Genomic DNA, 24285 nt, shown 5'->3' on the forward strand with positions numbered 1-24285 from the left:
GCCTGGTGCCTTAACCATTACACTGGCTCTACTAAAATAGCAATATCACTACTGATTTCAGTAGAATTCTTTTAGGAGTATTGTCTAATTCTTCCTATAATTTAACAATGCTTGTAACCTAGCTAGCTTGTAGGTTGGGTTATTCTGACTTTGCAAAAAAGGTTTTCAAAATGCTATATCAATATTATTTAATAACACAATATATATCATTACCTCCATATTGCAAATTTGGGTTTGGAGATTGAAGATTTATTTCATATGCTACATTTTTGGGTGCTCATCTTTAATATTGTAATTATGCACATAAGCATTTTCTACATGAAAATAATACATTCATTTAAAAAATGCATTATGTAAGAATCCTGGTCAAAGAGCCGTGTCTGGAGACAGCTCTTTGTTGAATAATTCAAGTTCTTCTTGTACCTCATTAGGAAGCTCACAGATTGAAAGAACAATTACTTGTCTTAGGCCTTAGCTGGTACTTCCAGTTAGAAATTAGAATTTGTTTGGGGTCTCCTAGCTTAATTTTCGACAGTTTCCTAACACCTATGGACATTTCCACACAGTATCACCATTGTCACTCCTCAAATCTTCTGAATTCATCTTATAATAACCCACAATTGTCTTCACCCATGCCAATGTGAGAACTCATGATGAACCAGCCAGCAGTCCCTCCTGTATACCTATAGAGAACCCCCAATTGAGCTCCGGGCAGCACTCGGCTTTCCATGTGTTTGATTTTGTGGTAGAAGGCTGAAACAAAACAATAGAATAACAAACAAACAGGTCAGTAGGCAAAACTGATCTGAAGCACAATGCGAGAATATTAGAATGTTATAGCAGGTTAACAGTTGCGAGGAAAGGAAAATGCAGAAGGGTTGCAATTTGAGTTGGTTCACAATTGAACTGGGAAAAAACTTGGCTCAGCTGCTTATCTGGATAAGTGGTGTGAGATCAAAGGCAGTGGTGGGATTCAAATATGTGAACAACCAGTTCTTTGTATGAATGCCACTTCTAGAAGTCCATTCTGGGCCTGGGCAACAAAAAATTAGCTATCGGTTCTGCCAAAGTGGTGCAAACTGGCTGAATCCCACCAATGGATCAAGGGGTGATGTTGCTCCTGAAGCAATGCCAGAGCCCTGAAGAGAAGTACTCTAAGTCTGCCTTCATAGCCATTTTAATTGTCAGAAACTAGATTTTCTGTATCAAAAGAAGTTAACAGAACTGCTCAGAATTAGAACATTTTTTAATCCAACAACATCACACAAACAAGATCTGAAGAAGAGGGGAGACTCTTTTATTTTAAAAAAATACATTAAAAGTAGGTAAAAGACACAAAAATGGAATAAAGCACACAATAAGGATACCATGATCTAAATTAAGAGACAAAAGGCAGGCTAGAAAGATGCCTCTTTTTAGGGGAATACCAAACCGGGCCCTGGTTAAATAAGAACTCTTTATTATGTTTCAAAACCACTATTGTGTTCAAGGTTAATATTTAAATATATGCTATTATTTAGAATCCATCAGAGATTCCTAGCTGAAGTATAGAAAAATACAGAGAGTAAAGTACACCAGTAAATGATCCTGGTCCAGCAGAACATAAAAGTGATTTAAAAATTCAAAGCAAAACAAAATTAAAAAAACCATTCTTCTAAAGATCAAATTTCTTCTGATGCTGCATGTTTAATTAAAATAATTAGAAATTAAACTCATTGTTTGGATAAAGATGCTGTTCCCAGCTTAACAAACAGCATATTAAAACTTCAAGAGTATTGTAGCCATTTTCTAAAAGCAATAGTGGGTCATAAGGAGTACCATAAGGGTAATAGTTTTGCTTGAAGCATAGGGAGTCTTTAGAACTTATTTTTGGAATGATTGCTTATGTTGAAACATTTTCAGTCTGTGTTGGCTATTTAAATGCTATATCATAAAGCTCAAATTAATTAGACATCTTTTTCATAGGTATTAGTTAGCCATAAAAAGTTGTCATTTTGAAATTAAAGATTCCTTAAAGTATTGGGAGGAGAGCAAAATTATTACTCTATGGGGGGTGAGTGTGTGTGTGTGTGTGTGTATCCTGGGTGATGCTTGCTGGGAGCCAGCAATGCCCTCGTGTGAAAGGCTCCCGGACATGGCATCCTCCAGTGTGTAATGAAGAAATGTGCAATTGATGTGCAGACATAAATGAAGTGAGCGCATCCCATTAATAGGACAGAGTCCTTTTCTGCCTGGTGCCTGGCAACCTCGCTTGGTCTTTCCGAGACCAACTTTGCAAAAGCATAAGGAAGGGAAGTGAGCATCTTCTCTGCCATTGCAGCAAGTCTCAGCAACCAGAACTGGCATTAATTTCTGAGCCAGAAAAAAGATGTATGGCAAATGTACCTTCTGTTTTCACCAAGTACATTCAATTTCATTTCACCCTAACCCTAACCCTCCCTCCAATTTTTACTCAAGATTTAAAAAAAATCAGTGGAGCATTAACTAAGCCTACCATCTTAATCTCTGCCCTTTTTTTATTACCAATATAGTCACAAACGGTGGCTTCTTTTTCTCTTTTTGCCATTTACAGACTTAGTAATCAACATGAAATATACATAAGCAATATTATTTTTAGGAAATCTGAAGATTTTTTTTATTGTATGCCTTGTCTCCTCTATGGTAGCTTGGTCTGATCAAATGTTTTGCTCTGAACTTACGAAGAAAAATATTATTTTTGCAAATGTTTCACCACCAGAACAAAGGAACTTGGGTATTTGCTATTTTTGCTGTAATCCTTATATGTGCATTCTTACAAGCAAGTGCTTGTTTTAGATTCAGATATTTCACGCTGCCGATATTTCCATTAGAATCTTGCTTCTTATACGAAGTCATTTGACACAAAGAGATCAAGCGGTTTATTGAAATTGTAATTAAGGAATGCTGTAGCTTCATTGCAAAATCAGAGGACTATTCCCAAACATGTGACAACTCTCCCCATTCCAAACTGGAGGAAAAATGAATTATTTGCTCACTCGTTTTAAAATACCCCTTATCTCACAATCGTCGTTCCCACTACGCACGTAGCAAATTATTTTATTTATCCATTTACATTAATGTGGTGCCAACTCGCTGGGAAAAGTCAAATCATAGGTTTGTAATAGCCTCAAACATTTATTAAGAAACCCAAAATTCCATAATAAATAAGCACAGACAGTATTTTTTTTTAAAACATATCACAAATCGACCAGTATGTAACAAGAATGCTTTATCTACACAAAACATCCTATTTCACCGTGGGTTCATTCTTCGAAACAGCTTCTGTTCTCTGGATTTGGACCAGCACATGCAGAAAAGGGGGAGAAACAGCGGCTTGCTTTATCTGTACAAAGTCTTCGCCAGATTGGAGGTCTCTCGGGTCTACGTGAGCTAGGCGTCGCTTGCCCGCTGCTCCGAGAGGGCGCAGGGCTGCGGCCGAAACAAAGCGAAAAAATGAGGGGCGCCAAAGCTGAAACGGGGTCGTCCTAGAAATTAAATAGCCCATCAAAGTGGGGAGGACGGGAAAGGAAGGGGCGGAGATTTGTGTCGCCTTAAAAAAATCGATTGAATTCGACTCCGGTCGCTTAAAAAGGGTTATCAAAATGGGCTGTTTTCCCTGGACGATTCCCGTCATCGCCACGGTTCTTGCCCGAAGGTCAAACTCGCCTGCCCAAAAAAACCTATCAAAACCCCCGCAAACGTGGCTATTGTATTCGTATGTATGTATGCACCCACTCACTCACCCACTCACACACATGTATATGTGTGTATACATACATATACATACATACATATATATTATGTATATACACACTATATATGCCCCTGTGTGTGTGAATCGGGGAGGAACTTCGACAGAACTTAAATGAGGCCCGCTGAGTCCTTAGGATAGGTATTTTTTAAATCTTAATTAAGACACGCGTTGGCTTACGTCTCCGCCCTTGCAGCACGAACTTGCCCTGGGTGCTCGCCGGAGATCGCGTGTGTGAGCGCTTGCGTTTTACTCTCCCCACAAAACTAGCCCATTGGTTTCAGATCCTGAGTCGGCTCCCTGGTGAGTGGCTCCCCCTCCTCTTTTAGGTAAAAAGGGGGAAAAATGGCGGGAACCAGGCGATCCGCGCGGGTGAGAGCAGGGAGGCCGGACGGAGGTGAAGAAAAGGCGGGAAAACGGGAGGCGCGGCTGGGAGAGGCTGCTGGCTGGGAAGGCGGGGGCGCCATTAGGTGAAACTCATGGAGACTGTGTGCTCCAGCGCTTTCCGGCGGAGGGAGGCGATGCTCGTGCCCCGCCACACGTCGCTGCTGTCCGGGGAGCTGCAGAGCTGCGGCGAGCCCGTCACGTTGCTGGGACCTGGCAGGGAAGCGGGCACCATGCCAGGGAAAGCGGGCTGGTAGAGGTGCGACTGTAGGCCGGCGCCGTTGGAGCCCGTCAGGCTGTTGGACAAGCCCATGGAATTGGGCGGGGGGCCCGCCGCCAGGCTGCACTGCGACAGGGACTGCGCCATGGCCTGCTGCCTGCCCAGAGCCGGCGGCAAGGGCAACTGCGACACCCCCGGCATGGCGGCCGCGGCCCAGCGCGTGTCGTTGGCGTGGAAGGAACACAAGCTGTCGCCCATGGCGGCCGCTGCGGCGGCGGCGGCGGAAGGAAACTGGGGCAGCCCTGGCGTGGGCAGCAGCGTGCCGGGGGCGCGGAACACGTTGGTGGTCTTCTTGCGTTTCTTCCACTTGGCCCGTCGGTTCTGGAACCAGACCTGTTCGGATCAGCAGTCGCCGCCGAAGAAGGAAGGGAGAAGAAAGGACCCATGAAAGAGAAAAGAAGGCCGGGTTAGACCGACGGAAGACTGCGCTGTAATCGGGCGAAGCCGCAAGGGCGTGCGCCCCCCCCCCTCAAGTCCACCAGTTCGCCGGGAAGGCCTGAGCGGCCGAGGAAACCCCGAAGATACAGAGGAGGGCTACCTTGTGGAAATCTCTGGGCGAAAGAGAGCTTTCTCCTACTTCGTCTGAAGCAGAGAATTGTTACTCAATTAACAAACAAAGGAATATATAGTGAAGGGCGGGTATTATATTTCCATTGGGATTTTGGGAGAAAAAGAATCCCTTTTTAATAAGGGGCATCTGCCAGTTCTAAACACAGATGGTCCGAGGGAAAGAATAAATTAAACTTTGTAAATATAGGAAACTTAATTTCCATTCTGTAATAAAATACAATATTTGTCTCAAGCATCACCATTGCCTTACATTGCATTTAATAAACATTTAGATTATTTTGGTCAGGATAGTTTTGCTATACTGTAATTGTTACCTCTTTTACTTTCAGGAGATGCTAGTGGGCAAATAGAAAAATAACCTAAAATGTAGGGTTGGATTTAAATTACTTATAGACTGTAAGTTTCCATTAACAGATCCAATTGTTATTTTCTCCCCCAGCATATTACTAGCACTGATTTAAAAATAAATACTTTTAAATAAGTATCACTGTACTTATCTCCACATTGCTGAATAATAAAACCCTTGCATTTAAATACAATTAAGTTTTAGAATACCTGGTGCAAGATTATAGCTTATTGTTAAGTGCTATATTTCATTGCTGAGTATTGTACTTCATTCCACTGAAGCTATTATCAACTTATCAGAAATACACAATAGCCAAACAGTATAATCAAAGCAGATACATCATCTGACTATAATTATAATGCAAAATGATTGAGGGAGTCATGCTAATTTGGGCTGCAATTTTATATTTTGTAGAAGAAAGTCTAAATTTATATAGTAGTCCTTATTTTGAATTCATATATTTGGCACTGATTTCTATTAATCAACAAATATATCCAAATAGCATTTCTACCTTTCCATTGTTATATGTTCAAGAATTAGTAGCGCATTCCTGATAAATCTTTTGTCTCTCTCTCTCACACACACACACACACACACATACAGACAAACACTAATACTGAAATGGTATAATATTTAAAATGTGGAAATTTACACTCCAAACCACAGCAAAACTAAGATTGAAAATTACATGCCAGTCTTCATTTTATCTGTTTCTGTGTTGGACTTTATATCCTTAATTCTTAATCTGAAGGATGGAAGTCTAACAACCACTATTGCTAAATCCTATGTTCAGCCTTGGATTCAGTAACACAATGTCATGTTGGGTAGAAATATCCTAGCAACAACTTGCTGAGACCCACTGTATGTTGATATTTGGTATATATAAGTACCATTTGTAATTATTTATGGATACTTACCGGTGCTTTTAAATCAGTGGTATGCCTAATACTAGTATGGCAATTGCCACCAGTTCAGATTACTGGAATAAACTGTTTTCATAAGCCCTGCCAGATAAAGTGTTGTTTATGAAAAATCCAGACCAGATAAGTGTTTATCCAGTGTGATTCAGCTTATTTTTTTTTTCAAATATATTCATGTATGTGAGTTTTTTTACACACAACCCAAAGAAGATTACATTATATGGTTCAATGCACACTGCTCTGACCCAAGAATTAAAATAATGTGATTGAAAATAAAAGCCAGGTGAATTAGTAACTATGAGTTTCACCATGATCTAATAAATTATACACCAGTTCAAATATTGCATTTGGTTTTAAAAGAAAGAGCTAGCCTAGACCAATTGTCCAATAGTTCCCCATTTTTTCCCAAATTCCAAATTTTTAAATGTTTTTAATGAGAATGGACATGAATGGTTTTATGTTAAGTCTTGTATTTTCTAATTATGACGAAAACAAGCATATTTTCCATACCAGAAATGAAAAGCCATTGCTTAGTATAGTAGGTGTTGTACAATTTAAATTTTCTTTGGCTGAATTTCAGGAAAGTGAAAAGAAAGCACTTATCTAGATATTTCAATGCAAACAGATCAGATTTCATTTTGCTATGAAACTGGGGATTAAACTCAAAAGCTGCAAGATTACTTACTAAAATGTTACCTCAAGTGAGCTGTTCTGGCAAATGTACAGAATTTTGTTTTAGGCATTCACACTTATGCTTTAGTTAATCAAGTTTTTATCAGTTTCAGCTACTATTGACCTTACCTATGCTTACTTCTTTTTTTTTCACTTCTATTCAATCTTTTAATTCAGAAACTCTTTAAAAATCCTCTCCTAAATATATATACCTTCTTAAAAGCTTTGGGAAATTACACAAGTGTGACTTCTCTTCAAAGCTAACAGCCACTATGATTTGAAGCATAACAATAAGTGTAATAAGGTTTTCCCACTTATCTCTAAATATAATGCTGAACAAACTCCATTTAACTCAAATATAGGCCTGTTTAGGATTGTGTTCTTCAGTTAGCTTTCTCTCTTATTTAGGCTTTGTATATTTTGTTGCAGTTCATTTCTCAGATACAATATTTATCTATATAACTGTCATTTTTTAAGTGAAGGGCTGCTCATGAATTGCTGTTTGAAAAGAATGTGTTGCTGGCCTTTTAGTCCTCTTCCTCCCACTAAAATTTAACTAGGTTTTATTATTGTTTAGCCAATTGGCTAAATGAGGTGATTCAGACTTGATGGAAATTGGATTGGCTTTTCCTATTGTCTGTTCTTGCTTCATGTGAAGGATGGTTTGTTTTTAACCAGCCTGGGTGCTGTCAACTGGCAAGTGGTGCAAGTATAATGTTTCAGTTTGCATTCTCAAGCACAGAGCCAGTTTGGTGTAGTGGTTAATTGTTGATCTGGAAACCAGAACACTTTGAGTTCTAGTTCCGTTTTAGGTAGGAAAATCAGCTGGTGATTTTGGGCCAAACACTTTCTCAACCCAACCTGCCTCACAGGGTTGTTGTCATGAGGAAAATAGGAGGAGGAAGGAGTATTATGCATGCTTGCCACCTTGAATTACTTATATTGTAATAAAGGTAGAATAAAAAAATATAAAAAATAAATAATCTACCAATTTAAAAGATAACCAGGATACTATTCAGAGAAGGAGGAACTAGTTGTTTCTCCAATCAGTTTATCATTTTTTTTCTCCAATCTTTTAACACTTAAACAATTTTAACAGATCTTTAATCTTTGTGTTCAAGTATTAAGAATGCCCTACCTCCTTAGAGAGCACATCTGTTAATTTCAGAGTAATATGGACTACAGATTTGACCACAATTTCCATGTTTTTGAAAATGAAGTTTTTGCTTTTTTCAACACCATTGTTGAAATCTTCAAGACTTTCTCAGCCTTGGCTTTGGGGTGTGTGGGCTCCAAGCAGAGACATATTTTTCCAAACCCTTTTATTTAGACTGGAAAACATGCTTGGGCCCATTAGCAAGAAAGAACAGATGTTAAGTGTCAAAATTTTATAAGAATAATAATTGAATAGAAGAGGGGGGAAGATGTGGAGCAGAGGGGAAAGAATTTTGTTCAATTACATTTTAGGGTTAGTTAAATGGTGGCCACAAAATCATTTTATGTGTCATGGTTTACTGGGGTTGTAAAAGAATTTCCATCAAGTCTGGATCACCTCATTTCAGAGCAACAGCGCATATGCTTTTGAAAATGTGGATGTATCCATTTGGAAACCAGTGCATGACAGATTAAACAGGAGCAAGAACCAGAGGGATACTTGGAAAAAGCACCCTTGACAGCTTGGCTCTGGAAATATATTAGCCAGAGGCATTTGGGCAACTTTGCCTTGAGATCGGCATACCAACAATTACCTCTTAGCTTCTGCATCAGCCAATAGCATTAATAGGGTACAAAGGGTCTAATGGAGTTTGCAATTTCAAACTCTGCTTTAATGACAATCTGCTATTACAGTAATATAGGCACACTGTAAATGTATTTAGAGATATATAGCCCTTTAATCCCCCAGCTACAAATGGGAGAAGTAGTCAAAGGGATATTATCTTCCTTCCTTCCTTCCTTCCTTCCTTCCTTCCTTCCTTCCTTCCTTCCTTTTTATTCCCCTCTCTATCTTTGCCCAAAGCCTTATGAAGATCTCACTGGAATCCATCAGATGATTAATGGGAAGATTTGGTAGGAAATCTGGAGAGCTGCATTAAAGCTCAGATCTCAGGTTCATTTCGATCAGCCAGCCGTGAACTCTAGGCCGAATTCATTACGCTTTAATAGTTGCTGGGAGAGGAAGAAAATGCAATTTCTCATTCCATTAGAAAACTAGAAAATACTCTCAGCTTGTCCCCTATTAAGATGTGGCAGGTGACATGGCCAGCGCAGAGGGACACGGTCAATGGAGTCCTTGCACATTATTTTTAGGTTGGAGTAAAATATTGAAAGGCAAGCCTGAGCTGAGCAGAAGTTATTTCACTGATTTGCTTTTTATGTAAATAAAATATTGAAAGTTAATTAATCAGCACGAGAGACTAATGATTATGCTTATTATATTGCATTGGATCGCTGTCATTTGCATGATTCTCACATTGCTGCTTAATAAGCCATTCTGGGTTATAAATAATTCTGAAATTGGTTTCTAATAATGGCATGCTATAAAAAGAATGGTTTTATTACTATTACACCCAGTCTGGGAAGATGGGGGGGGGAATAGTACAGCAGTAACATAAAGGAGAATAAGCTTCCGCCTTGACAAGCAGGAATAGCTTTTTAAAATGTAGACCAGAAAATAGAAAAGATATAATTTATTCTTGCATGTAAGGGTACATCCAGGGCTGCTGCAGTAAAAGCGGGCATGTGAAGCATTTTGGATATGTGTAGAGTCCCCACGCACCGAAAAGATTGTGTGAGACCATAAACTCAGCCATTACTCTTCCATTTCATCAAGTAGCAAGAATACAATGAACTGGGAAGTAAATACATTTCCCATAATTTATTTTTTGCACAAGCTTACATAGTGTTAATCATTCTGAAGTGTTAATTAAGAAGGTTATGTTGATTTGATTACATTTTAAACTGCAGAACATTATTGTAAAGAATATTTAAATTGCCACTCGATTAAACTGTTTCTATTCAGCTGCCTGAAGCCATTAGAAGACTGTAAGATTATGTAGATGTTATTAAGATATTTTTCCTAGCTTGCAGTTCACTGAGAGATAAATCCAGTCGATGTAATTGGGCTTGCTTATAAGAAAATCTTGAAGTCTATGGAAATTGGCTTTAGGTAAGATGTAACTGGAGAAAAGCAATTGTTAGATATTTTCAGATAAAAAACTCTACATTTTAATAGTATTTTTAAACTAATAATTGAGGTAGTTGTAAAGAGCTATGTTAATAGGTTTTAAGGGGATGGATATTTTGTTCTACCATATGATTGTAAATCAAAGTCAATATACATTTTCATTTCCTGAGAATAAAACTAAAATCATTTAGTTTAAAATCTGTGTATTTGCCTTTTTTAACTAAACATTTGTAGTGGTATATATACATATATATAAAATAACTTTCTGTGGAATTTATTGGTCTAGGGAAGAATAGATGAATAACTACCATTTCCTTAATATATTTGCGTTTTGCTTTTTTAAAAATCAACCTTTGCCAAAATCCAGTGTAATTTATTTGACCTTGTTTTATATATGTTGTATATATTCTAACTAAATCTTACTTGTGAAAAATATTTTCTTTCAAAAAAGTTTTATTCATTAAAACATACAATTGGACACTTTTAATTTTTGTACAATAAAGGCCTAACTTGCAGCTTTTAAGTATGTTTATTATTTTTCTGAAGTGTTTAAAATAAATAGATGGGTGATAACAGACAATCTAGAAAAGACATATTTTAAAATCTTAAGGATTTCTAAGTGCAAGTTTAAAAATTCCATTCAATTTCCACTGGTATTCTCCAGCTGCCAACGAATTAATTAGATCTGCTCTGCAAAGTCCGACAATACTCCAACTGTCTCAAAATTTGTTTGGAAATAAATCTGGCAGATTTTTGTTTAATTCTCAACATCTTTTTAGTGTCAAGCCAAGACCATTTCAGTTGGATCCAACAACATTTAGTAAGATTAAAACATGAACTTTTGATGTAATTTTTTAAGACTCTAAGTAGAAATAGATTTCAAAATATTTAAGTAGTGTAATCCAAGATCAAAAGAATCAAGGAAAGAAAAGTTCAGGACTAAGAACAGCGCAGTTGCTTTAAAATGACTCACAAATTAAATCCAATTCAAATCATTTGATATCAAAATTAGAACAATTAAAATAATATTCACTTGCTTGATAATCAGGACTAAGGTGAATATGTCTCAAATTTAATAAACGTTTTACATTTATATTATCTTTTCTGAAATATATTTATCACGTTCACAAATAAAAAGTTTGGGTCAATCTAGAGATTCTCCGAATAAATAAAACCCTCTAACCTTTCTTTCACAAAGACTTTACTCAGAGAGGACCCATCCCTCTGAAATTGGCGACAGTTAAATTGAGTAAGGTGTCTAGGAAAGGCGTGCCAGTCCGTTGCACCAGAAACCACTTTCCTAGCCTTGCAGTGCAGCAACTCAGTTGGCAGGTTGTTCAAAATAAAACCATGGCTAAAAGTCTACGACGCTGCTCAACCTCGCGCTAGGGGCGAAAAGGCCGAAATTATTACTGTTATTACCCATCTTCAGCCCTGGGAAGCAAGAGACTTCGTCCCTCTGACGCCTTTTTATCCTTTGGCTTCAGGCAAACTTTGGACTCCAACCGGAAGGGCCACGACAACCCGAAAGGTTCTCCGTGCCCGGGTTAGGGACTCGGGATGGCTGGCGTTTGCTTGGCTCGCCTTTCTGAGAGACGCCTGTTCTGCGCCTCGTGGCTGGGGCCGGGACCCGGGGAGGAAGAGGACCAGCCTCGGCCCGGCAGGCCCTGGGCACCGGGGAAGGGGGGAAAGGGCCGGCCCGGCCCTGGCCGAGGCCGAAGGAAGGCAAGGAGGCAGAGGGCCGGCTCGCCCTGGCTTAGCCGCATACCTGGACTCGCGACTCGGTGAGGCCGATGCGCAGAGCCAGCTCCTCGCGCATGAAGATGTCCGGGTAGTGAGTCTTGGCGAAGCTGCGCTCCAGCTCGTTGAGCTGCGCCGGCGTGAAGCGCGTCCGGTGCCGTTTCTGCTTCTGCTGGCCCTGCTGCGGTCCGGCCTGGCTGGGGTTCTGCCCTCCCGGCGGCCCGGCCTGCTTGTCGGGGTCTTTGGTGCTGACGGCCAGCGCGCTCGGCGTCGAACCCACCGTGGTGATGTCCTCTCCGGAGAGCAGCGTGGCCCCTTCCACCGCGTCCGAGTTGGGCGCCAGGTCCCCCGGGTGGCCTCCGGGCTCCGAGCCTGCGACGCCCAAGCGGCACTTCACCGCCTCCCGGTGGCCCAGCAGCTCGGCGGCGTCCTTCATTCCTGCGGAGGCAAAGCAGCGGCCCACCACGCTTCAGCGTCGGATCCACTAAGGGCGGGCCAGACGGCAACCTTCCCCGAGCGCCGGAGCCGGGATCCTGCCCCGGGCGCGCCGGAGGAAGGGAGCCGCCAACTCGCAGGGAACTCGAGTGCCATCCCGCTTAAATAAGAGCTCCGGGTTGGGGGCCTTAGCCGCCCCTTTCCCGGCCGAGCGAGTAGTAGTTCCTTTGGCTCAACACCATCCAGTTGTCCAAACCCCAATAAATGCCTGAAATTATACATCAATCTATGTCTTCAATTCTTTAACGAGAACTTAAGGGAAAGAAAATAAAAAGAGGGGGGAAAAAAGAGAAAATAACCAAGGCGAAGACCAGGAGGAGGAGGAGGAGGAGGAAGAGGGGACAAAACTCCAAGCGAAATGGCCCCCAATTGTGCTTTTAGATCTACATATTCCATAGTTGTTGTTTTTTTTTAAGAGACGGAGTTAAATCAAATTAAACTTTAATACAATACAATTACTTTTAAAGAAATTAGCCCATTTAGATCGCATTAAGGTAAAATCAGGCACAAATTGTCAATTTCCTGCTCTTGCTTTTTTCCTGGGCTGCTGGGTGATGAGGAGAGGGAGCAGGGGAAAGGGGGGAAGAAGCTTGGGGGCAACTCACCGAGCCGGGCGTCCAGGAGGTCGGCGTGTGATAACATCGCGCACCGCTCCAGGGCGAAAGCTGTTCCCCCCCAAATTTTAGCGGTTGGTTGTTGATTTTTTATATATAGAAAAAGGGGGGGCAAGCCGAAGCAGATCTACTTTCTCTACAGCTTATGGATATATATTTATATATAGATCGCCTAAATGAAAGAAAATTCGGTGTGTGGTTAAAAAGGGGGTCTCTTGCATTATAATGTCCTTTAGAGAGACGGGGAGGTGCTTAACACTTCAGTGAACCCGTGAGCAGCTCAGCGAAGGGACCAATCAGGAGGGCAGCCTGCAAATGTCAGCACCCAGAGAGTCCCCGCTCCACCCGCCCGCAGCCACGGCACCCGCCGCTGCCGCGCCAGCCGAACGCCGCGCGGGCTGGGCTTTTAAAGCCCCTTTACAATTCGGTCCCCCCGACTGATTGACTGCATTAGGGACAACCTTCCCCCACAACCCGCCCGCCTCCTCCTCCTTCTCCTCGTCCTCCTCCTTCTCCTCCTCTTCTTCTTCTGACCTCCTGATCAAATTAATTGGAAATGACTGACAAAGCCAAGCCAATAAAAGGGGCACATTGGGGGGAAACGCCAATGGCTTGGAGGGGTGCCTAGCCTCCTCCTTACCGCAGGGAGGCCTTGAGCCCTCTGGGGGGGACTTCTCCCACCTTTTGGGGCCCGGGTGGGGAGGGGGAAAGAGAGCAAGAGGTCCCACACAACGGCAGAGAGGGGGTGACGTGCTGGATGGCTTTATTTTAAAGGGTCTCTAATCCGGCCATTTCCAACTTGGTAAAGCTGCAGTCCGGGATGATTGGAACAAAGTGGAGTATAACCCTGATGAAATTTATACTCTGATCGGGATGCCTCTTTGCTCTCCCTCCTCCTGTGATCTTAGTCCCCTTGAATTAAATATTTGTATATTTAAAAACAAGGTGTAATTCCAGCTGTCGGTTTGACTTAGAAAACCAGCGCCAGAAAAAGGCGGCCGGCGCCGGTCCATTTGGCGGGTATGAAAGTTTCTAAGTTCATCTCTCCAAACTCAATTGAAGGCAGTAAATAAAGTAAAAAAAAAAAATCGAAAACATTATTTTCTTCTTGAATATGTTAAACTATCCCAACAATTTTAAGTGCTTTGCACAAGGGAAGCGAACCATTTCTAATGTTCTGATTTTTCAAAGCCAGCCAACAACAAAGTTTAGATTAGTAATATATTTCTAACCAGAGTAATTTTCAAGATCATTAGGCATTTATGTAATTAGTGCCAAATCTATAAGCTTTTATTACGATTATTAGAGTAAAATCAGTATAAATTTGTACTAATTTACTACTGTTTAGACTTGGCTGTCAAGGCAAGAGGTCCTTATTGTAAAAGATAACGGAGGAAATTAAGTGCAAAATTCTGTACCGTTTCTGATCCGCTCCTAAACAATCCGTTTCAATTGTATTTGTAGCAGAACAGAATGGCCTTTTAAAGTTATTTGATTTTTTTAATCTCCCCCTTACTCTCAAAAGGAGAGAGGGAAATGCCAAGTAGGCCAGGCACAATGAAAACTGATATTTCCTACTTCTAGCTTGATTAACATTGATTTTTAATTCGAAAGTGATGCAATTAAGATTATTCATTTAGTGCAAAGAAAGCTTGCACCCAAAGCAAAAGAGAGCGGGGCCGCGGGATTCAGCCCGGAGCCTCCGGGCTAAAGACTCCAAAGGCGAAAGGCGCTGTGGGAGGCGGCGGCGGCGGCGGCGGCATTTCGCCGCCCAAGCCTCTCTCCAACCCGGCCCTGCGGGCAGACGCTGAAGGGGTGAGGGGCGTCTTGGGAGGGTTGGTTCGGCCTGGCCCTCGAGGGGGAGACAAAGGGGTGCGCCGATCGGTGAGCGCCTGGCTTCCCTGGAGGCTCGGGGTCTTCCCTAGGGGCGCCCACCTTCGGGCGCGGTTGGAGACCGGGAGCCGCGGCTCAAGACGGCTCCGAGGGTCGCTTTCCTCTGCACCGAGAGCCCCCCCTCCTACTTCTCTTAAGAGAGTCGGACTAAGCCTGCGGGGGCAAAGGCTGACCGCGGGCCTTCCTTCTCTCTTGGACGCAAATAGCCCGAAGCCGTGGGAAAGCAAGTGCCCCTGAGTTCCGCCGGCTTGCTTCCCGGAGACCTTCTTTCCGCACGTCCCACCTTTGGAGGGCGGCTCTCTCTACCTGATCCCAACCTCCCCCCCTCCCCAGGTTTGCGTCCCAGTTAGGGGCCCGATCCCAACTTCCGGGGTATTCCGACGCTCCCCCCCCCACCCGTTTCGGCTCCCTCCCCCTGATGCAACTTGGCTCGGCCGCTGCCAGGTCGATAAATAAAAAGCGTGATCGTTAATGGGCAGGCCCCTCCGCGCGCTAACAAGGGGGCCGAAGCTCGCGGCTGATCCATCTAGCTTAGGAGCCGCGGGGAAACAAGGCTGCGGCGTGATGGATGACGCGTTGCTTTTTATGACTTTTCTATTGCTCTTGATTTTTATAGCAGGATAAACAAACTAAATCATTCCTTCCGAGAGTTGAAAGCGCGGGGGCGAGGGGCTGGGAAAAGAAAAAGGAGGCTAAAAGAGAAAGGGAAGGGAAGGAACGAAAGGGATCTTAAAGCGGAGAAGGGAAAAAAGGGCAGCTTGGCCGAGGGCTGGCCAGAGCCGGGCTCGCCCTGGTTCCTCCTCCTCCCCCTGCGGTCCTCTCCGGCTTTGCGATCCCAAGATTTGGAAAGGGAGATTTGATGCTGCCAGGGTTGACGCCGAGGTGCGCTTACAGAAGCCGCTCGCGGGCCGCCCCTCCTCATCTTCTCCCCTCCCCCCCCGCTTTCCTTTCCACCGCCCTCGCTTTAGCCGCCCCCCTCCCGCCCCTCCGCAGCCAGAAAAGTGCCAGTCAGGCCATTCCGTGGATAATGGAAGGTATTTCCCACCTGATCAGGCAAAGTGAAGTCCCTAACAAGGCTAGGCTTAGCGCTCTGGTCCCCAAATCTCCACCATGACAAGGGCGTACTTGGGAAAATCACTTTCCCCGCAAAGTAAACGGGTTTTCTATGACGGATCCGGCAAGTTTTCCCACCATAAATAGGTTTTAGATTGTTACACACACGTAGGGCTGGAACAAAGAGAGCGACTAGAAAAACATATTGGTTGTCCCTAATAAAATTTATTTAGCCGGTTTACTTCTCATAAAAAATAGAGATTGAATTTTCGTACTAGAATGCCTGCCAAAGGCCTCCGCGCAGGGAAATTCTAACCTCGCCACCACCACCACCACCACCGGCTTTTCCTCGCTCTCTTCCCGATTTCTTCAGGGAGACGAAGCGGCATCCCAGGGACCGACCGGGGTCCTGATTTGGCAAGTCTCGCGCCACCTGGGGCACAGAGGGGCTGGGGGGGGGGGGAAGCCGCAGAAACGGACAGGGCAAATAGAAATACATTCTGAAAGTTCGAAGAGCGTGACGTTGTCGTCTTCACGGCAATCCAGGTGTACAGAATCTCTACAGTTTATCAATGTTCCGAGCTCAGAAGGAGTGGATCTCTTTTTTTAAACTTATTTTATTTTATCTTTTTTTTTTTTTTTTACGATTGCTAACATTGTTCAAACCCAGTTCATTGTTACTTTAATTCAAAGACAGGCACGGACGGCACAATTTTTCAGGATTCTTTTTCCGTGCTATCTCCGGGTCCCACTGGCTAAAAAAATTCCACCCTGAGTAAACCGGCTTTGGCCCTCTCTTTCGGTTTTTGGAAGACAGGTGCCGTCTTTTGTGTTTTCCCGGCAAGGGGACGAAATCACTGGGGGGGGGGAATCAGTGCGTTTTTTAAAGGCTGAAATATGAATTCTTAGGATAATTATTGTTCTCGCTTTGCAGTTATTTAAATGCTGAATTGTAACAGCGCTGCCTCTAATAAGAAAGCGCCTCCCTCAATAATTAACGATCTCAACATTTTCCTATTTTCTGTGCTTGATGAAAAGAATCAATTTTAATTCCTTGTAAATTACAGGCCCACTTTTAGACAAGGAAGGCAGGAGGGGCGCGGCCACGTGAGTGGAACAGGCTGCCGCCGCAGGAGTAAGAGACTCCGGGCCGGTAGGCCAGTCCCGCTCCTGCCTCGCTGGAGTAGAAAGCCGCCGACAAACCGAGAAGGGCAGGCTGGTCCTGGGCTGATCTGGAGGATCAGACGGTAGAAGGAAAGGGGGACGGCGAGGAGAAGGGATTTCAGCAAGCCTCTTCTCAGATCGCTGCTTGGCTAGAAAGTTGCCGGCTCGGTTCGCATTCCGGTTCAATAGAAGGGTCTGACTGGGGTGTATTTTTTCACGACCGTGCTTAGAGTTGAAACGCTCACAAAGAGAAAAGCTCAAGTTGAGGAAGCCGCCCACCCAAAGGAGAGCGAGATCGCGGTCCCCGCTCGGCTCCTTTCTGCCCCCAGTTACCCCCCCCCACACACACAATTCTTATGCCGCAAACGCATCCCTCTAAATAGACCAGGCAGGCAGAAAGAGAGCGCAGCTTGCAGACTCAGAGGTGTGGCGCCGGTTATGTGTGCCAGGGTGTGTTTGAGCCTGGCTCGTTTCAATTAATTCCTCATCAATCGGTTTCCTGGGGGGGGGGCGGCGGCAGGGAGGGAGCAAGCTGCTGAACTAAGAGACAGCTTTCATCTCTCCTCACCACCACCCGGGCGCCCATGTTCTAGCTAGCACAAACCAAGTCAGACAATTCCTAACCCTATTTTTTATTAGTGGTGGTGATCGTATTTTATTTGCATTAGTATGATTAGTAGCGTCCTTCTTCTCAGTAGGCCCACTTGAAAGAAACATGCTATTTCGCTTAATTCAACCGATTGCGTGTCTGTACACGTACACACACACATACACACACACACACAAATATAACTTGAAAGCCAAACAACTTGAACAAACAGATATTCTGAAGTTTTTTCAGGACCCCCGATTTTTGGCAGGAACCCAACCGGAGCAGAACGACAAATCGCCCTCGCCTGTATTTCTAAAATGTCCCCACCCCACCCCCACGACTAAATCGGCGATCAGACGCGACCGCGGCAAAAATATTTATCTGCAGTTTGACAGCGAGCGTTTAAGTTTCTCTTCTTTCTGTCTTCCAACGCCACCCTGTTAATCTGGCCAATTACCGAGGTTGACTATAATAAGAAACATACATATTTTTGTTTGTATGTGTTAAGTTGGGCCGCTTTTCTGATTTCTATTTGCTCAGGATAAATAATCATATATCAGTTATTCAGTTAGGTGACAAGCCTCGTAATTGGTATAAAAAGAAAACATCTCATCCTTATCTCTTTCTATAACTAGATATAGCGCTAATAAGACTGCATCAATCTTATCTAGCCAAAGAAATAAAATAGACAAACAAACAAATTCGCCTCCAACAAGTTAATGCGGTGTATCTGAGTGGAAAGTAGATATTTTCACGCATTCTGGAGATGAGGAGTGACTTTTAATAAAATCACAAGAAAAACAAATGTAATTCTGTAAGCAATTTCAGCGATCAGCCCTCTCTCTCTCTTCCCCTTTGCCGCTTGGTTAGCATTCGCCAGCCGTCCTAACCTTTTCTTTTAAAACCCAGTTAGTGCCACAAATATGATTGTCACTCAATCGAGGTGCCTTCGAGGCCCTCCTTTATTACTGGGGGGAGCGGGGGCAGGTCGGGAGGTGGCGATGCCTTATTTTACCAGGATGATTTTTGTTGACTCTTCCCGGCCACCCGGTTCTTTATTCTCTCCCTTCACACCCACCTCCATTCCTCTTCTCCTTTCCCTCCAGCCCCCAAATGCGGCTAATTCGGGGCGTCTATATTCACTCAATTAGAGAAATCTAAAGAGAAAATCGATCTTCCATCTGCAGAAATGCCAGCTTAACAAATTAGATTCTTGTTTCGTGCAGGTGATTTGGTGACAGTTGGGGAATTAGAAGTAATAAGTTGTTGTGCTTCAGGCCCCCTTTCCCCCCCCCCGCTCCTCTTCCCGACCGCTTCTTCTCCGGCTTCGCCCCCCGCCCCAGGGTCCCCGTCCGGGGAGGAGGGGTGGCGAGAAGCGCCTGGGCATCGTGGACGGGCCCCGCCTCGGTCGCCTTCTGCTTCAGCCGAGCAGTCCAAGAGGCGAGCTACCGCCACCGCATCTCCCGCCGTAATTAGCGCTGCTGCCCTCCATGTGGGCTCGATTAAACCGTGATTTAGCCGAAAGAAATATAATTATGGCTGCAAATAAAATAATCAGCATTGAAGAGCGATTTCCTTAATGAGATGGAGCGGTTGCACGTCACGGAGTAAAGGGGTCTCATTAAGGGCTGGTAATGAGCCTGGGGCGGAGAAGACGAAGAACCAGTGCGCCGCCACTCGGCCCGGCCCGGCTCGGCCCGGCTTCTCTCTCGCCCAACCGGTTGCCCGGCCCAGACCAATTTCAGAGGGGCCACCAGTCTTTCCAAAGATCCACGGATCCTCGCAGCGGGCTGCAGTGCGCAGGCCACGGAGCGGGGGAGAGAGAGTGATCACAGCCTCTGCCCAGGCAGCAGGGGGAGCGCAACCACGGTCTCGGGCAAGGCGCCTCCCGACCCTTCACGCGAGAAAGGAAAGGCCGTCGGCGGAGGCCCAGAGCGTGGCCAGGCGCCGGACGGGGCGCTATGTAGCGCTCCCTTCTGTCCAGCAAAGTTTCGGAGCGGTTCTTGGAAGGTCGCCCCGCCGGTCAGCGGAGACGCCTCCAGGCGCCTTTGGAATGCCCGAGAGGTGAAGCAAAATGCGTCTCGCGGCCCCTTCCCGCAAAGGGCGCTGTTTTCCCCGTAGGCCGCGATGCAGTTTTCCCCCGCCTTCAGAATTCCTTTTCCCAGTGGAGTCAATGGCCTGCCAAAGCGAGTGTTGGGATAAGCAGCAATCAAAAATCACGTTGGAATTTATTAATCTCATTGTCTTAAATGAAACACAAACATCCATCTGGCCGTTTCAAATCGCACTATGAATGGCCCCTATGCGCGTGGAGCCCCGGGCAGCTGCCCCTTTCACCCCGCGTCGAACAAAGTAGGGAAAGCGGACAGACCTCAGCTAACCCTTTAATAAGAGTTCCGCTCTGGGTCACGTGACCACGAGGCAGGCGGAGTCTTGGAATAGGGCAGCCTCGCCGTTGAAACTGCTGACCAATGGGATCTTCCGTTGGGATGCTGAAGGAGGGGCTTATTTTTTGGATTTCATTTTTCTTCATAGGCCGGAGCCATGTCTGGATCATCTTTTAGCTTGGTTGTTGTTGCGCTGGCTTATCTTGCCAGAGCAAATATTACTTACTTTTGAGTTATTCTGCTATCAGGCAAATACAATCCTGAGACTATTAACTATTTTCTTTCCAAAATTTAATGCAGAGCAGCATGCCTATGGTGGCTTTGGAAATCCTTTTTAATTCTGTAATCAGCAATAGTCATAGGCAGTGTCTGCATTTAATTCTATGTAATAATAAAATAAGATAACCTTTATTGTCACTTTTTTCTGTGAACACACTGGCACTGAAATTCTGATGCCCACTCTCAGAAGAAAATTTATATACACCCATACACATACATGCACACACATATAAATTTGCTATATGTGTGTATGTATATAAATGTAAGTGTGTGTGTATGTGTGCGTGCCTTCTCCCTGGGAATTACAGGTAGTCCTTGACTTACAACCATTGTTTAGTGACTGTCATAACAGCACTGAAAAAATGACTTATGGCCAGTTTTCACACTTAACGACCATTGCAGCATGGTCACATAATCAAAATTCAAGTGCTTGGCAATTGGCATGTATTTATGATAGTTGCATTGTCCCTGAGTCATATGATCACCATTTGTATTCTTCCCACATGGCTTCTGACATGCAAAGTCAATGGGGGAAGCCAAATTTGCTTAATGACTACATGATTTGCCTAACAATTGTTCCAAAAAGATTGTGAAATGGGGCAAAACTCACTTAAAAACTGCTTGCTTAGCAATGGAAATGTTGGGCTCTATTATGGTCATAAGTTGAGGACCACCTGTACTCAGCATGGGTGATTACGTGTTGCAATCTATTTGTGTTTGTACGTGTTTGGTGGATATTGCAGGGCTGGTGCCATGTGCTGTCTCTGATGAAAAGGAGGAGTGTTTGGAAAGGAGGAATCAGCAACCTTAGGAGTCAGTAGCGATACAGATGCACTGTAAGTATCCCAAGTCAAGCTCCTACTTTATTTTGTCAAGTTCTTCTGTCACACCAAATGTGGTCATGTTCTGCAATGTTTTTAGTGACTTATCCAGATAATACATGAACAGAGTTCTAGCCCTTTTTAAATTACCTTCTAACATTTTGTTGGACTGGACAAAATAAAAAGGGCACTGTATGTGGAAATGGCCTTACTCTGTAAAAATTAAGGAACTCCAACTTGCAGACATCTGTTGTGTGTACAGTGAATGTAAAGTCTGTCCCTTCCTGAGGTATTCCAAGTATCTTGAAATTACAACCCTCGACCAATTAAGTATCCATCATCTGGGATAGGCACCAGGTCAGAGGAGGCTGAATTGGTCTAAGGAACAATACCAACACACTCTTTGTTGCTATCACATTTGTTTCCTATTAAAAACATCCCAAATGTTCCCTTTAGAAATTTTTGTTACAAGAAGATTGTTAGGATATTAAATTTAGTAGCTGGAACAATAAAGTGTACAATGGACCAGAACACAGTTATAGCTGATTGGTTGAAGAGTGCTGGCTCATGCATGAGGCAATCTACTCTATGATTGGTTGCTGTGAGTGTAAAGGGGGAGTTTCCCTCCCCCCACCTTTTTCTTCTGTGTGCTTTGTATGCTGTTTGGTTTATCTCATGATGTTCCTTGCAGACATTTGTTGTTCCTGACTAACTTGTCTGCTGTAAATATAAATATAAATATATTTATTTATATAAAACTACAAGTTTGTGTCAGTGTTTCTGATTTCATTTGGGCAGCTGCTGCGCAATTCCTTCACAATATATTACTTAAAGTTATAATAGGCTCTACAAAATAAAATGGCCTCCAGTTGTTCTTATTTGGTCTTTTACAATAACAGTTTATATTTAACACAACAGATTGAAAAATAGACCTGCTTTATGCATTACACTGAATTATAATTTGATTATTTGGCATTGGCTTAGTGTAGTGCAGGGTTGTCAAATTGCCAGCCCGCAGGCCAGACGCATCAAGAGGAAACCACACCCACCCGATTGCCAGCAATGGGGAAAAAGCTCCGATACGTCACGCGACATCACGTGACGTCGCAAATTTGACATGTCTTGTGTAGTGCACGAAGCTAACTATTTCTGATCTACACAACAAAATATAAATGTGCATAAGCAAACTGTAATTTGTGTGACTCCAGTCTTAGAGTAGATCCACATCCTCAGTTTAGCCCAGCTGAAACCCATAAGACAATTGCAGATCTATTTTTCAATTTTTTAATAATTGATCAGGTAAAGACTGAATAAGCTTTTTACTATACTAATGCAACTGACTGACAAATTAGATGCTGAGAGTTTTGAGAAAGATTCATTACAAATAAGTAAGTTTTGTGTCTGATTCATTTTTACCTTATTTTCTAATTCCAGTAGATACTTTGCCACTGGCCTGTTAGGGGTTAATGTAACTGTAAATACCATATGGAATATACACCATACAGAAAATAAAGAAAATTCTTTTCCCACCCCTTTCTAAGTGTGGAAATCATGTAAACCCCCATACATGGAGACAACACATCATGTAACACCTGTGCCTCTCTTCTCTAAGAACGTAAGGGAAGTTGGACTGTACAATATATACCCTTTTGATTTGCCTTTGTTCCAGAAACTTCAGACCTTGGAGAAGTCCCCAATAGTCATCGATACAACATCACTAAGGATCTGTTGCATAGAAATATCTAGGTTAGTCACTGCATAATTATCTGCTTGCACTCATAAATGTAGTGAAAGAAGACAAAAACCCAAACATTACAAGGAATTAAAGAATCCGAAAGATGCCAGGAGTCTGCATTTTTCAGCATATCCTCTTTGTCTACGATTACCAGCTGAAAGTGTGAACTTTTCATTATAAATACTGTTTATCTGGAAAGAATAATAAATTCATAGGGTTAAAATAAACCTTGCAAATCTTATACCACAAGTATAAAGTACAGTATTTATATCATTTGATCTTTGAAGCCTATCCATATAAGCAAATTACTGCTGAACTATTGAATAAATGCTTGATGACATGCCATAGGGAAGCATGCCATGGGGAAGGAAACAGATGAAACTTCATTTTAAGTACTATAAACATAGAATAAATGAAGAATACAATCAAATATATAATTGTATAATGACATATACACACCCACATCCACCCATACCCACACTCAAATATATTAAGAAAGACCAGAAACAAAACTTGCACATTCAGTATGGATACCCAGAACATTTGGTTTGGTAAGAACAATTTTTATTTTTAGGTGGTACCTTGTAGTGAACTATTTCTCCATACAGGAAGTCCTTATTTAGCAAACCGCTTCATTTAATTTGCAGTTACAATGGAGATTAAAAAGTAATGACCAATCCTCAAATTCATAACTTTTGCAGGTTTGTAAAGCAAAGGAAAGCTAAAGTAAGATCATAAGTACAGTTGCAGTTTTACTTATTGACCACTTTATTTAAAGGTCAGGTTGCTGCTCCCAATTGTGGTTACCACATGAGAATTACCTGTAAGAGATTTGTTAGGAATACAGTATGTATTTCAAAAATACTATTATGTTTTAAGTAGCAGTGGTAGATTAGCTGTAAAGGTGGTGGATTGCAGGGTTTCATTATAGGGTTCCCAGAACTTGGTGGGGCAGCAATGGATTTGATGAGACATAGAAGGTAATACTGGTAAATGTGGTGATGAATGGAAGGAGTCAAGGGAGGAAGTTAAAATTGAGATTTGTGTGATAGAATTTGTCTGGCAGCAACATGATGCCTTGTATATTTGGGAGGGACAATAAAAAAGTCAAGATGGTGGCCTCAACTGCAGAATGAAGCAATTCCTCTTTTCAGTTGTGTTATGAAATGGAGCCTATGTGAAAAAGGATAAGATTTCAAGCACAAAAATGCAGCCACATCTTTACTTTTTTTTAAAGAAAAAAAATCTCTTGTGCAGACACACCTGCTGACAGGAGTGGGTTCATCTTTCCATCATCCACAGACAACTTTGCCACTAGTCAGAGATGCTGGGAGTTGTATCCCAAACTTCTGGAAAGCAGAACTCTCTTTTTCAGTCTTTTCCTTTG

The 24285-nt window shown here is 43.1% G+C and overlaps 1 protein-coding gene across 1 annotated transcript; it reads right to left on the bottom strand.

Moving 5' to 3' along the window:
* Nucleotides 1-2480: 2480 nt before the first annotated feature.
* LOC120312305 (orthopedia homeobox) lies at nucleotides 2481-13185 on the bottom strand. The gene is made up of 3 exons (XM_039352836.1): nucleotides 12966-13185; nucleotides 11894-12303; nucleotides 2481-4766 (listed from the first exon to the last, which is right to left on the bottom strand). The coding sequence occupies exons 1-3, from the start codon at nucleotides 13000-13002 to the stop codon at nucleotides 4236-4238; spliced, it is 978 nt and encodes a 325-aa protein (XP_039208770.1). The 5' UTR covers nucleotides 13003-13185; the 3' UTR covers nucleotides 2481-4235.
* Between the last annotated feature and the right edge of the window lie 11100 nt (nucleotides 13186-24285).

This window comes from Crotalus tigris, unplaced genomic scaffold (genome assembly GCF_016545835.1).
Source record: "Crotalus tigris isolate CLP2741 ecotype Arizona unplaced genomic scaffold, ASM1654583v1 scf7180000018484.1034840, whole genome shotgun sequence".
In the NCBI taxonomy this organism is placed as follows: Eukaryota; Metazoa; Chordata; class Lepidosauria; order Squamata; family Viperidae; genus Crotalus; species Crotalus tigris.

Coding starts and splice junctions, on each gene's coding strand:
- LOC120312305 (XM_039352836.1), bottom strand. CDS start 13,002: ATGTTATCACACGCCGACCTCCTGGACGCCCGGCTCG. Junction 12,304..12,965: donor CCTCCTGGACGCCCGGCTCG/GTGAGTTGCCCC, acceptor TTGCCTCCGCAG/GAATGAAGGACGCCGCCGAG. Junction 4,767..11,893: donor TCACCGAGTCGCGAGTCCAG/GTATGCGGCTAA, acceptor TGATCCGAACAG/GTCTGGTTCCAGAACCGACG.